A 14,914-nucleotide genomic window follows, 5' to 3' on the forward strand; every position below is an offset into this window, starting at 1 on the left:
GGGGTTGCATGAGGAGGTGAAGGATGAGCTCTCGAGAGGTCCAAAGCCCAGTAATATGGATCAGCTGAGCAAAGCGGCTCTGGCGGTGGGGGTGAGACAGGAATCCCGGTGGAGCGACAAGCAAGCAACGCGCGCAAAGCGGGCTTGGTTCCCACGGTCGCAGGAGAAGCCACTCCCCCAACAACCCTTTCAAGCCACGCCTGGGGCCAGCCAGGACCAGGAACCCATGCAGATTGATAGCGCGCGCGGGGGGGCTTTTCAAACCCCAGCGGCGCCAAGACGCAAGGAGGGAAGGGGTGGGAATTGCTTTCTCTGCAACTCCCCCCAACATCTCGTCAGAGACTGCCCACATCGCAGGGAGTGGCAAGGAAAGGCGGGAACGGTTGTGCCCTCCCCCACTGACGCAGCACCACAGCAGGGAAACGGGAAAGCCTGGCTGCAGGAGACAAGGGGCAGCAGCCAGGCACAGTCAGCAGACAACAGCCCCAGCCCACCCACCCGCACAGAGAGGAGCAGAGCCAGCCCACCCCTCCCAGAGCAGGAGTGGTTCTAGAAGTGACGCTCATGCTCCCAAATGGCTATCCCCTGACGGTCCTCGCCCTAATTGACAGTGGGGCGTCAGCGAACTTCTTCTCGAGAAACTTTGCAGAAGAGCACCAGATCCAGCTTCTGCAGCTGGATTTTCCTCTGCACGTGGCGACCATTGACGGCAGAGAGCTGCTGGGAGGGGCCATCACTCATCAAACCCCCCCCCATGAAAATGACGGTGGGAAGGCACTCAGAGACACTGGCATTCAACGTCACCACCATCTCAGACCCCCCCATCGTCTTGGGCATGAGCTGGCTGGCGCGCCACGACCCCTCCATCAGTTGGCACCAGAGATGCATCACGTTTGGGTCGGACTTTTGCCTGGAACATTGCATGCAGCACCAACCAGGGGAGGGGCCTCCCATAGCCACGGTGGCCACCATGCACGTCAAAGGGGGTGAGGCGATACCCAAGCCGTACTGGGACCTGCAGGAGGTCTTCAGCGAAGCGGAGTCCGACCACCTACCCCCACACAGGCCTTTTGACTGCCAGATCAACCTGGTGCCAGGGGCAACTATACCCCCAGCCAAGCTGTACGCCATGTCAGACCAGGAACTGGAGGATCTGCGCGCTTTCATCGACAAGAACCTCAAGCGGGGGTTCATCAGAGAAAGCAAGGCAGCAGGGGGCAGCCCGGTCTTCTGGGTGGACAAGAAAGACATGCAACAGCGCCGTCTTGTGGTGGATTTTAGACGGCTGAATTCAGTGACAGAGCCAGTGGCTTTCCCCATGCCCAGAGTGGATGATCTCCTGACAGCGGCACGCAGGGGCAAGATTTTCACCAAGCTAGACCTGAGGGGGGCGTACAACTTGATCAGGATCCGGGAAGGCGATGAATGGAAAACCACGATGTTCACGCCTCTGGGCTCTTTTGAATATCTGGTGATGCCTTTCGGGTTGCAAGGGGGCTCAGCATGCTTCCAGGCCTTCATGCACCACGTCCTGGGGTCCCTCCTCTTCAGGAAATGCTTGGTCTTCCTGGATGACATCCTTATCTATTCCGATGACCCAGTGCAGCATGTGAAAGATGTCAGGGAGGTGTTGCAGCGCCTGAAGGAGAACCACCTGTATGTGAAGCTGGAGAAGTGCAAGTTTCACACCAAGGAGGTGGACTTCCTGGGCTACAAGCTGTCAGACAAGGGGCTGGCGATGGACAAGGACAAGGTGCAGGCCATCCTGGACTGGCACAGCCCCAGGACGCGCAAAGATGCCCAACGCCTACTAGGCTTCGCCAACTTCTACAGGAAGTTCATCAAGAACTTCTCTCGCGTTACGGCTCCCATCACTGACTGCCTGAGAGGCAAGCAGAAGTTCAGGTGGACACCAGAGGCGCAAGCAGCGTTCGAAAGCCTCAAGAGGGTGTTCGCCTCAGACCAGAACCTGTTCCACGTGGTTCAGGACGCGCCCCTACGCGTGGAGACAGATGCTTCTGATAAAGCTGTGGGCGCCATTTTGTTGCAACTGGACGCCAACAGAGAGTGGAGACCCTGTGCCTTCTTCTCCAGGAAGTTGACCCAGCCAGAGCGAAACTACACGGTGTTTGATCGGGAACTACTTGCGATCCACGCTGCGTTCCAGCACTGGAGACACTTCCTGGTGGGCGCCAAGCACCCCATCCAGGTGTGCACAGACCACAAGAACCTGGAGTTCTGGAGAACTGCCAGGGTGCTCAACCAGCGGCAGATACGGTGGGCAGAGTTCTTCTCGAACTTCAACTTCTCCATACACTACATCCCGGGAGAGCAGAATGTCAGGGCGGATGCCCTCTCCCGCAAGCCAGAGTACATGGAGGAGGAGGCGCCACCGGCACCCAGGCACATTTTCCCCCCATCAGCATGGTCCTGCGGAGCAGCAGTGGTGAGCGAGGCAGAACTCACAGCACTGACGGCAGCGGATGATTTTGCCAACCGCATCTTCAGAGAACTGAGAGGGGGGGGAGCAGGCAAAAGACTTTGCAGAACGCAGGGGGCTGCTTTTCTACAAGGGTGCACTGTACCTGCCCACCACCCAGCTTAGACGTACGGTCCTCAAGCAGATGCACGACAACCCAACGGCGGGTCATTTTGGGAGGGACAAAACAGCTCACCTAGTCATGAGACACTTCTGGTGGCCAGGGGTGCGGGAAGATGTTCGAGACTATGTACGGGGCTGTGACACCTGCCAGCGGGCAAAGGTGGTCAGAGCAGCGCCACCGGGATTGCTGGAGCCCTTAGCCACGCCACACAGGCCGTGGGAAGTGGTGTCCATGGACTTCATCACAGATCTGCCTTCTTCCAGGGGCAAGACCGCAGTGTTGGTGGTGGTGGACCTCATGTCCAAAATGTGCCACTTTATACCGTGTGCCAGGGCGGTCTCTGCAGAAGAGACAGCCAAACTGTTTGTGGATCACGTATTCAGACTGCATGGATTACCTTTAAGGGTTATTTCGGATCGTGGCCGCCAATTTGTTTCCAGGTTCTGGCGGCGGCTCATGAACCTCCTGCAGGTGGAGGTCAGCTTGTCGACGGCTAGACACCCGCAAACCAATGGACAGGCGGAGAGGGTCAACGCCATTCTGCAGCAGTACCTGAGATGCTACGTCAGCCAGCGGCAAACGGACTGGGTGGATCGCCTCCCACTGGCAGAATTTGCCTACAACAATGCGGTGCACGTCTCCACAGGGGTGTCGCCCTTTAAGGCCAATTACGGGCGCGACCTCAGATCTTTCCCAGAGAGGGAGGGGGAGGAGGAGGAGGAGGGCCCACAGGCTGAGGATTGGGCAGAGGAACTGGAGACGGTGCACCAGCAGCTCAGAGAACACTTGGAGAGAGCCAAGGAAGCGTACAAGAAGGGGGCAGATCGCCACAGGCGACCGGGGGAGGTCATTAGGGTGGGGGACAAAGTTTGGTTGTCCTCGGAGGGCCTTCCCATCAGAGGGAGGTGCAAAAAGCTGGCGCCCAGAAGGTTGGGCCCCTTCACGGTCACGCAACAGGTCAACCCGGTGGCATACAGGCTGGCACTGCCAGAGGACATGAGGGTGCACCCAGTGTTTCATAGATCGCTGCTGTCGCCGTACAGGGAAAGCAGCAGGCTCCGAGGCAGCGAACAAACCCCTGAGGGAGGGGGGGAGAGAGAAGGCAGGGAGCAACTCAATGAGGCCACGGCCATCCTGGACTCAAGGAGGGGGGTGGGGGGCCTGGAGTACCTCATGGCATGGGAGGATGCTCCACCGTCCCAGAATGAATGGGTCCCAGCCACTCAGATACAAGAGGAATTCCTGGTAGAAGAATTTCACGCCCTCTTTCCCCATAGACCCAAGCCCTGGCACATGGAAAGGGAGGGGGAGGGGGAGGAAGCACGGGAGAGCAGTTCACCATGGCGCTGGGAAGCGGAGTTTGAGGAACCAGAGGATGAGGTATGGGTGTCACCGAGATCCACCCAGTCAGAGGAAGGAGCAGATTGGCAGAACATTTTTACCCCTACCAGCTCTGACGCCACGGACTTTTTGGGATTCCCGTCCTCCCAGGCGGAAGGGGGGGGCTCGCAGGACTGGGGGGAGGTGTTCACACCAACGGGCTCGGAAAGCACTGAGTTCTTAGGCTTCCAGTCGTCACCGACACCTGGGGGGGACCTGGGGAGGGGTGAAGGAGAGCTTGGGAGGGGGGTGGATGTGAGGGACAGGGGATATCGCGAAGTCCCTCCCCTCCTGAGTTCAAGCCCATCCCCGAGCACAGGGGAAAGCAGAGAGAGTTCCGATTCCAATGGGGAAGCAGGAAGTCGTGTCCGAGGCTCAGGCAAGGTAGAGGAGCCAGGGTCCCAGGTGGGACAGGAAGGGGCGAATAAGGGGGGGAGACCCATCCCCCCAACTCCGGAATTACGCAGAAAGAGGAGGGGAAAGAGGATGGGTCTGCCAAAGCTTTTGTGTTGGAGAAAGACGCGCCAAAAGCCATTCGGAGGTTCTGGAACCGACTGACCACATCACTCCGTGTAAATAGCAATGACTTCAGCACTGTAAATACGCAGCACCAATAAAAGAATAAAATGCAGAGCTGCGTAGCGTCGTTACTCTGAAGTAGCCCACTCCGGCCACTGTGACACCTGCTATGCTGCAACACCAGAATTAGTTCTGTTAGGCCAGGCAGACCAGGCAACCTAAGGAGCCAATGGGGGCTGTTGTTCCAGGCTTGCTTTCTTAGTCTGAGTAACCTGTCAATGTAGCAAAGCTCTCCCTCTTTGGATCATGCTGGTTCCTGGCACAGATTGTTGAAGAATTGGACTTGCATAGGGGAAGCAGGGAGCTGAATTCGGATTCCTGCTCAATTGGCTACTCTGTGACATGAATGAATGAATGAATCTTTATTTGCATCAGCCATTGGCCATAGTAATGAAACAACAATACGATATACAAAGAATAGAAATAAGAAGGCAATTATATAAAATACATTTTTAGGGTTTTGAATCAGTAGTCAAATAGTGGTTCTTATTCTGATTGCCCCAGCTAAAAACTTTGCAACCTTTGCTGTCACCTGCTCATCTTGATCTGCCAAGAGAAAGCACACTGTGGCAGTGGTTGGGCAACCTGGAATGGACAATAAAAGAGGGGTGATAATCTCATTCCTCAAGTCTTTATAAAGAGTGCAAGCCAGAAGGGCATGCACCACTGATTCGGTACTGCCATAAATGTTTTTTGTGTGAAATCTGTTGGAATCGTCCCTCAAGTACAGCCAAGGGCAATACATTCAATCTTGCGAGAGTAAAAGTCTGACTCTGTGACATGCTACTCTCTTATATTAACCTGCTGCGCACAGTTGCATGGATCAGCTTCCCCCAAAGCACCCTCACAGTGCTACAATTCCCAGCACCTTTAACAAGCTATAGTTCCCAGGATGCTTTCAGAGATGTTAACAAGCTTCAGTTCCCAGGATGTTTTTTTTAAAAAAAATCTGCTTAAAATGCATGGTGCAGGCGTGACCTTAGTATTTTTGCTACAAAGCTTGAAACACTTTGAAGCTGGTGTCCAGGGGGTTGTAACTACATGAAGAGACTGGGGAACTTTCAAGTTCTCTTTCTGTGCACAGAGATTCGGTGCCCTACACTGCCGGCTATCTACCATGGATCGTACCAGTGTTCAGATGGAGTCAAGGTCGATTCTCACTGTGACTACACCTGCCGGCCTGGATACCACCGGGAAGGCGATCGCAGCCGTGTGTGCACAGAAGACGGACATTGGAGTGGCAGCGAGCCAATTTGTGTAGGTAAATTCTTCCCGGAGCCAACCACATATTGCATGGAAGAAGTTGCCATTGCCACTACCAGGAATGTCAGAGAATTCTGATGGAAACAGAAACGGGAGGGGGAATTGCCAATGTACATGTACTTGACATATTTAAACTGGCTTTCCATTGTTGGACTCCCTGAGAACTCCCTAAGAATCTTCTGTGCAGAAATCTCTCTGGCCACAACAGTGGAACTACAGTTTCCAAAGACTGCTAAGGGTTTCCAAAGACAGTTTCCAAAGACTGCCATTAAACCAGCTGGGGATAGGTCTTTTGGACAGCTAGCTACACAATTATTCAAACCACAACCTAAAGTATTTATTTAGGAATACTTACATCATGCTTTATAGCCCTGAGGGGCTCCCATTTGCCTTAGTGGTCCAACCTCAACAGTTTTATCCCAAAGTTTCTAGTGCATTTCCTTCCCATCTGCAAAAAGTCCATTTTTAAAAAAGTGGATTTGTTGGAAAAGAGCACTTTAATCCAGTTCAATGGCACAAACCAACATTTCTGGAATGCTCTTGAATCCCTCCTGCAAAATACTGACAATTTGGATGTGGCCAGTCACTTGTCATTCAGGCCCAAGACGGAAACTTTCCTCCTAGTTGCTGCTTTTTTCCATGGAGTTCCTTTCTGATTCTACTCAAGCAGACATAGAGCCTCCGAAAATCCAATGTCCCGAGTCTCGAGAGCGAATGGCAGAACCCAACAAGCTGACAGCCACTGTGTACTGGGATCCACCTCGGGCAAAGGACTCTGCTGATGGTGTCATCAAACAGTAAGCTTGGGGGAGGCTGCACTGGGGTCTCAGCACCAGGGCAGTCTCAAGCAGGTCGCGCGCCCTGGCGCTGAGGGGCGGAGATCGCTCCAGCGCCCCACCCTCGCAGGGCACAGCATGGCTTCCACGCGGCTTTGCCGTGCAGCGCCCTGCCTACCGGCCCGGCACCCTGGCGCCCCGCGCCACCGGGACTCTACCTAGAGCCGGCCCTGCTCAGCACCGTTCTAAAGATTCTTTTTGGAAGAAAAAGTTCAAACCCAGCCCTCATATTTACATCCTGACATATCTCTCTGTCTTTTGAGTCCAGGATGACACTCCGGGGCCCAGAACCAGGATCTGAGTTTTCTGAAGGAGAACACATTATCCGCTACACCGTCTATGACCAGGCATACAACCGAGCAAGCTGCAAGTTTTTTGTGCGCATCCAAGGTAAAGGATAGGACCTTCCCTCATATCTCCAAACTGAATAAGGCATTAAATATGAGGTTGCTGCGTACATATTTGCCTCTTCTCTTAAATAGGAGCAGTGAGAGAGGCATGGTTTAGATTTCAACCATGGGTAGGCCATGGTCCCGTTGGAAATTCTCTCCTCTGAGAGCTCTGTTTGCCAATAACAACATTCCAGTTGGAGAGAATAGCAGCTTGGCAGGTGGAGGTGGGATATTTTTGGCAAGAGCAGTCCCGATCTGCATCAACTCCCCATCCAGCCCCATTCCTCCATGACTCCTGCCAGGGAGTTGGAAGATACAAGTTCAAACCATTCATTTAAAATAGCACCAGACCAGGACGTTTTGTGACTTGCTACAAATGCCATGTTCTGTTCTGAAGCCGGGTCTGATGGGGAATGAGGCAAGGCAGAGTTGCAGGACCTTGGATAGTTCTGAGTGAGCAAGGTTGGGAGCAGCCTGAGGAGTTCTAAGCTTCTGTCGCCAGACTACCTCTTCTAGAATCCACTCACTTGTGGGATAACTTTAGATTGTTCCCAGTTCCTTGGAAACAGGTGGTTAAACCACTCTGAGAATTGTAGTTCTGAGAGGATTAGGGGTTTCGTAACAACACTCAGCACTTTTAACAGATTAGTCCCTTGGATACCCTAGGGGGGTGCCATGCCTGTCAAAGTGACGTCACAGTAGTTTAAATGCACAAGTGTGGGTGTGCCCTGTGTTGTGTTGGAGGTGAGGAAGACTTTGGGTTCTGATTCCTAACCTTCCCTTCCACAGTGAGTCGCTGTCCTGTTCTAAAGCCACCAGAGCACGGTTATGTCAGCTGCACCTCAGCAGGGAACAACTATGGAGCTACTTGCGAGTACCACTGCGATGGAGGATATGAACGCCAGGGTGCCCCCTTGAGGGTCTGTCAGTCCAGCCGCCAATGGTCTGGCTCTCAGCCCACGTGCATTCGTAAGTGTGTGTTGGGGTTGAGGGCAGAAGAGCTAGGGTAAGAGGCAACAGTTGTACCCAAAATAGTTCTACTCAGAGTGCACCCTTTGAAATGAATAGGCATGATTAATGTAGATCTGTTGATTTAAAAGGGGTCTGCTCTCAAGTAGAACTTAACTGGATGCAAGCTTATAAGCAGCCTCACAGGTTGCTGCTGAGGGGAAAGCAGGATATACCTTTAAAACTAAGCCATGCCTCTGATATCACAGTGATGCTTCCACCATGACATCACTGCCCTGAGCTCCAACTGACATCATCTCAGTTGCTGTTTTCCATTTCTAACAGCAGCTGCGTCAATTGGGGAGAAACCAGATTGCAGAGAGCATTTTTGGGCCCATTGTTATATTAGCTAGGCATTGTATTTACAGACAAAGCAAGCAATTGTTTCAAAATTAGCCAGCTCCAAAAACCCTCTCTAACTCCACCCACAGCTCAGTTAGAAACAAACACATCCAAGCAGCCACTGTTTGGTGACATCAGCTTCAGCTCAGAGCATTGTTTTGCAAGCATCACTGAGATCTTACACAGTTAACCCAAGTATTTGTTTTAAATGTATATCATGGGCGTACCCAGGATCAAAACTAGGGGGGGGGCAAGGGGAGGGGCCAAGGCACGGAAGGGGAGGGGCCACAAAGTGGGCGGGAACGGCGAACTCACGCTCCGCCGGGCTGTGCCCCTCCCTAGAAGCAGGGCTGGTGGGCGGAGGCGGAGCCCAGCCCAGCGGAGCGCGAGTTCGGTGTTCCCGCCCACCGCGCCGCACTCCCTGGTTCCCCGCCGCGCTTGGCCTTGCCTGAGGGCGCGCCGGGGAGCTGGAGGGAGGGTGCAGCGCGGCGCGGCGGGAATGGCGAACTCGCGCTCCGCCGGGCTGTGCTCCGCCTCTGCCCACCAGCCCTGCTTCTAGAGTAGGGCAGCTGCCCTAACTTGCCCCGTGGTGGGTACGCCCTTGATGTATATGCCTCATTCGTGCTACAAGAGTGTGGAACACACACACACACAGCAACTAGTAGACAGGAATATTGCCTGGCTTGCTGGTAGTAAATGTCCAAGCAAGAGAAGTTGGAGGTTGGACATTATTTGTGTGTCTTGGGGTGTTTCCTACCAGCAAACAGGACACGAACATTAGCAAGCATCACAGGAGCATCCCCAGAAAGGGAGAATTGTCAGAGAAGATACAAAAGGCTTAGTGGGCAGATTTTGTGTGTGTAACATGGGCTGAGAATCCAGATTTTCCTAAATGCATTTACTTACCATCTATGCAGAAAACCTATAATAAATAACTCCCTAAGTTGCTAATAGGGGGCACAAGTGGCGCTGTGGTCTAAACCACTGAGCTCCCGTTGCTCGGTCCCAGCTCCTGCCAACCTAGCAGTTAAAAAGCATGCCAAAAAGTGCAAATAGATAAATAGGTACCACTCTGGCGGGAAGGTAAACAGCGTTGCTGTGCATTGCTCTGGTTTCGCCAGAAGCGGCTTGGTCATGCTGACCACATGACCCGGAAAAACTGTCTGCGGTCAAACGCCCTCAGCCTGTAAAGCGAGATGAGCACCACAACCCCAGAGTTGTTTGTGACTGGACTTGACTGTCAGGGGTCCTTTACCTTTTACATTTTTAAGTTGCTAATAGTTGGACAACCTAAAACACTATGGAGATGATAGATAGATAGATAGATAGATAGATAGATAGATAGATAGATAGATAGATAGATAGATAGATAGATGATAGATAGATAGATATACAATGCCTAGCTAAACTAACAATGAACCTAAGAATGCTCTCTGCAATTCAGTTATTCCCCAGCTGATCCAACTGCTGATAGAAATTAGAAACAACTGAGATTATGTCAGTTGGAGCTCAGAGCAGTGATGTCATGCTAGAAGCATCACTGTGTGGGATCTCACATATTATGTATGCAGCCATGACTACCTGAATGATATATGCCCAAAATTGGAAAGAGGAACAGGCCCCCCAAAGAGACGATTGGCAATTAAAACTGGTGGAATATGCAGAGATGGCAAAACTAACCAGAAGATTAATAGATCAAGATGATAGACTTTATGTAATAGAATGGGGGGAATGGGGGGAATTTATTGAATATGTGAAAACAAATAGTAAACAGTTAAAAACGTTAGCAGGATTAATCTAAACACAAGCAGCAAGAAATTTAAAGGAATTATAAAGGATAAATTTGTTGTTTTTTTTAAAAAAGGATAAATTAAGATAGGCAGTAAGAAAATGACAGAAAAATAAGAAATGCAGAAAGGGAGGAAGTCACAGAAAATATTATTCGATTTGTGTAGATTTATATCCACTGTTGAATGCTGTTGAATGGGAAATAAAATATGAGGGGGGGGGGACTCTGATCTCAGGTGCATGTCTTAGTTTTAAAGGTATATCCCACTTCCTAGTGTTAGCCCTTCATAGGGATTAAAGATGCTTAAGTATCAGCTTCTTTGAGGTCCAAACATTCTCAAAAATCCTGCCTAAGGTTACACAAAGTGAAGCTTCTCCTCCACTGGGACTTTTATGACATAAATGAGACCTGAGATCATTGCTACATTTACAGTGCAGTATCCATTCAGTTCTCCTTTTGAATAGAGAAATGGAAACGAAGGAGATGATGCAGGCACACAAGCTACAGTGGTACCTCACAAGACGAAAATAATTCGTTCCGCAGGTCGTGCCGTCTTCCGAAAATTTTCGTCTCGCAGAAACAAACGGCAGACGGGGGGGGGGGGGGAGGCCAAAAAAAAAGTCTTGCGAGACACGGCCTCAGAAAGCTTTGTCTTGCGAGGCAACAAAGAATTGCTAGACGCTTTCGTCTAGCGGGTTTTTCATTGTGCGAGGCATTCGTCTTGCGAGGTACCACTGTATTCCAGATCTCAATGCTCCTTTGGCCTTCCACTGCTAAACATCTGAATGGGGCTTCTAAGCACATGCTTGAAACCTCTGCGCAATCAGGAGGCATGACTTATCTAGACAGGGCTTGCACCCAAGGAAACCTTTGAGCCAGATGCAATTCAATGTCACCTCACACTGCTGGATATGTAGATGTGTGATTTGGGATTATCTAAATCATATATGGAAAATTTACTGCTTGCTTGTAGAAAACCTCCTAACTCCAGTTTCTTACTATTTTATACATATTTTTTGCTGTTATTGGCATGGGGGCATTGTATTTGAAAGTGCCCTATACAAAAAAGGAAACAAGGGGTAAGAATCTATTGAATGCTTTTCTACACTTTTCTGGCCCTATAGATATATGATCTGGAGTTCTTTACAAGTGTTCTGAAAATGTTACTGATGGCAGAAAATTATTATATTGAAGGAAATAGCACTGGTGGACTTTGGGCTTTTAAATTTCATTGGGCTTGTTCTGAACTTTGGTTCAGAGAGCTCACTTGGTTAGAGTGTGGTGCTGACAACGCCAAGGTTGCAGGTTTGATCCCCATATGGGATGGCTGCAAATTCCTGCATTGCAGGGGGTTGGATTAGATTATCCTTGGGGTCCCTTCCAATGCCGCAAGTCTCTAACTCTGTGAACTGGAAACCCCATTTCAGCATTGTTGGAACATGGGAGAGTAACCCGTGCTCCTTCAAATGTTCCTGGACTCCAACTCCAATCATCCCTGACCATTGACTATTACAGCTAGGGCTGATGTGAACTGGAGTCCAATAGCTGGAGGACCAGTGTTTCCTCATCCTCAGCTTAGAACCTGGAAGAAATGGCTGTTGGGGCAGTGATGAATAACATCTTCTCCTACCATGGTCCTTCTGAGCATATTGTTGCATTGCCAGCTTAAGAGCAGTGATTACAGGGAACCAAGCCTTTTCACTACGGTAGCTGTAGGGCAACTCCCCTTAGTGTTCCTGAAGAGAAGGGACTGGAAGTAAATGTGTGTGTGCTCAGCTGAGAGCACAAAGTGTAAACAAGCTCCATTTGCACCATTGTGACCAACCATGTGAACCAATTTGGGTATCTGAGATACCCAATTTGGGTATCCCTAGCAAAGGAGTGGGGGCAAGGGATCTATGGCCCTCCAGATGCTATTGAACTACAACTCCCATCAGCCTTTGCCTACTAGCTATACTGATTGGGACTGAGGTGAGGTGGAGTCCAACAGGTTCCCTTGACCTATTGTGAGCAAGGTTAGTAATCTGGCTCCACTCCCCAGAAAAGTAATAGCAGTGATGGCAGAAAGGGGGCATTTGAGGGGACACTCAAGAGATGTCCTTAGTATCCATTCCTAGAGTGTCGCAGGTGGCTCTGTTGCCGCTATTACTGCTCTCCATTCTTCATATTGCTACCCATCTAGCATGTTAACACCAACCATGCTAAAACCCTGTGTTTTCTCATGCTCTGCTGTCAGCCATGCAGATCAATGTGGATGTGAACTCTGCTGCTGGCCTTCTGGACCAATTCTATGAAAAGCGCCGGCTGCTCATCATCTCTGCTCCTGATCCTTCTGACCGCTACTATAAGATGCAGAACAGCATGCTGCAGGTAAGCCCTTCCTCTTGAATTTCCATCCTAGAACTCACACCCTTCCCATCTCCAGCAACTGGGTTCCTTCAACCATTTGCTTCTCTCTTCACTGCAGCAAGCCACATGTGGGCTGGACTTGCGCCACATCACTGTCATTGAGCTGGTGGGGCTGCCGCCTCACGAGGTGGGGAGGATCCGTGAGCACCGACTCTCAGAGAACATCATTGAAGGGCTCAGGTTAGTGGTGCAGAGTGGCTGGCAGAGGTTCAGGTTCAAATCCCTGCTCAGTGACGAATGTTACTGGCCTTGGGCGACCAGTTGCTGGGATGTTGCAAAGAGAAGAGTGTGCATGATAAGGCAAAACAAAATGAAGAGGGAGTTTGTTTTTTCCACATTTGTAATTTTTAATTCAGCTGCCACAAAATGCGGTGGGGTCAACTTAGAATTTAAAAATCTTTAAAGCCAACTATCAGTGAGTACAAGCCAATCTGGCTACATGCATCTTCCAGGTTCAGGAACAGTAGCTGTGGAACAATTAAAGGGCTGTTATTGTTTCCATGTCCTGCTTGTGAAATTGCAAGAAGCATTTGGGTGTCTGCTATTGGAAACAATATGGTGGACTAAGTGGAGCTTTGATCTGATGCTGTGAAGATGGTACCAGATCCTTCATTCATCTCAGTGAACTGGGGTCTGGAATAAAATGTGGTGGACCCTGAGGCATATTTCCCTTTCCCTATATTGCTCCAGTTCTGACCCTGTTGTATCCACTGACACTCTCGCTCCATGATACGGATAGATACCTTGGCTTTAGGTGCAGTGGAACAGCAAGCCAAAAGCAAACTGGCAACTGGCGGCTTCTAGTAGTTGTGAGCCATGGGGAAGCCAACAACAGAGACCCCCCCCCCCCAAAGATTGCAGGCAGATAGAAGGGCTCAGGCAGCCCTTAAGTTATCCTGCTCCCAATGGCTTTATAAAATAATGCAAAAACATTGAACCTGGCCTGGCAACACATAAGCTGTCAGTCAGTGCAAGCACTCGTGTTACATGCTGGCTCCCCAGGGCCTCTAGATATGGCGAAGTTGGGTATGGCTTTGCCCTTATCTGTCATCACAGAGTGTCAAGAGCAGGAAAATTCAAGCTGCTGCTGCAGCTGCTGCAAAGGAAGGTTTGGAGCGCACTTAAAAGAGCTGAGGCTTGGTGTTTCCTACATCTCATGGGAAATGCTTGGCGGCATAAAGGGTCAGGTGACCTGACAGGTGAGCAGCTGCAAATGCCTGTCAATGTGGCCCACGGAGGGTTAGCTAATTGCAGATCTGGCCCTCTGGCCAAAAGCAGTTCCCATCCCTGCTCTAAGACCACTACTCTTCATGAGCTCTTAAGGTCTCCAGCAAACTGGCCACCAGCCAAATTTCTGTTTCTATAGGCAGTTCCTGCATATCACCCGCTCCCGTTTCAACATAGTGTTGGTCGACAAAGAAGGCGTGGACCGTGAGCGCTACATCCAACCTCTGACACCGGACGAGCTCTTTTCCTTTGTGGATACCTACCTGCTGAGCAACCAAGAAGTGCTCCAGAGGGAACAAAACAGGGATACATGCGAGTGATAATGGGCTGCTCCGTCCACAGGAGTCACAGTGGACACCTTTTGACCTCTAACATGCCCTGCCTGCTAAGGGAGAGCCAGGACTTCCCTTTCAGCATTGAACTGGAGGTGAAACAGAAGGGAGGAAATTGCAGGAAAGGACAGCAGAACCTGCAGCGCCCCAGGCCACAGCCACATCCACATTAAGAAAGAGGAAAATAATCACAACTGTTCCTGTAGGGATTATCCAGAAGGATGTCTTTTATTTGTGCCTACCCGTTTCTAGACAAGAAGTACATTCCACCGTGTGTGTGTGTGTGTGTGTGTGTGTGTGTAAAGGTATCACAACCAGAGGACTGCCCAGAATCAGAGCTCTTCTCTCTTTTTCAAGAGCAAGCCAGCAATCCATGTGGAGAAGGTCCTGCTCTGGTTACAACTATGTTAAGTGGAGGGCACCTTCTCTCCTTTAAAGAGTATACATGTTTCTGCTCACTCCTTACCTCCTTTCAGTCAATGCAGTAGTTAATATACTGAGAATTAAAAGCATCCTAGTTGGAACACCTAGGAATTTGGAAGCTCTACAGCAGGTGGAATGAATATAAACCTATTTTTATTTAACAACACACACACACCGGTTTTTTCCAGCTGAGGAACAGAACACGTGCCAAAACTTTGAAACTGCGGAGGGCAGTACTTTCTAAAGAGGTATTTTGCTACTTTTGGACTCCCACAGTGGTGGTGGGAGAAGCAGTCCAAAAACATCTCTGGAGAGGACCAGGTTGGCAAAG

General features: G+C 50.5%; 1 protein-coding gene across 2 annotated transcripts in view; it reads left to right on the forward strand.

Moving 5' to 3' along the window:
• Positions 1-14,707, forward strand: part of SRPX2 (sushi repeat containing protein X-linked 2) — a 31,920-nt gene extending 17,213 nt beyond the window's left edge. Inside the window, exons 5-11 of one of the 2 annotated variants that reach the window (XM_035113535.3) lie at positions 5,647-5,823; positions 6,496-6,622; positions 6,930-7,051; positions 7,843-8,022; positions 12,429-12,562; positions 12,660-12,781; positions 13,968-14,707. In XM_035113535.3, coding sequence (XP_034969426.1) covers positions 5,647-5,823; positions 6,496-6,622; positions 6,930-7,051; positions 7,843-8,022; positions 12,429-12,562; positions 12,660-12,781; positions 13,968-14,148 — 1,043 coding nt within the window. In that variant the 3' untranslated portion in view covers positions 14,149-14,707. Of the gene's footprint in view, positions 1-5,646; positions 5,824-6,492; positions 6,623-6,929; positions 7,052-7,842; positions 8,023-12,428; positions 12,563-12,659; positions 12,782-13,967 lie in introns of both variants that reach the window. The other variant, XM_088664512.1, reaches the window with a different exon arrangement.
• The last annotated feature ends 207 nt before the right edge of the window (positions 14,708-14,914 follow it).

This window comes from Zootoca vivipara, chromosome Z2 (assembly GCF_965207765.1).
Source record: "Zootoca vivipara chromosome Z2, rZooViv2.hap1.1, whole genome shotgun sequence".
Classification (NCBI taxonomy): domain Eukaryota; kingdom Metazoa; phylum Chordata; class Lepidosauria; order Squamata; family Lacertidae; genus Zootoca; species Zootoca vivipara.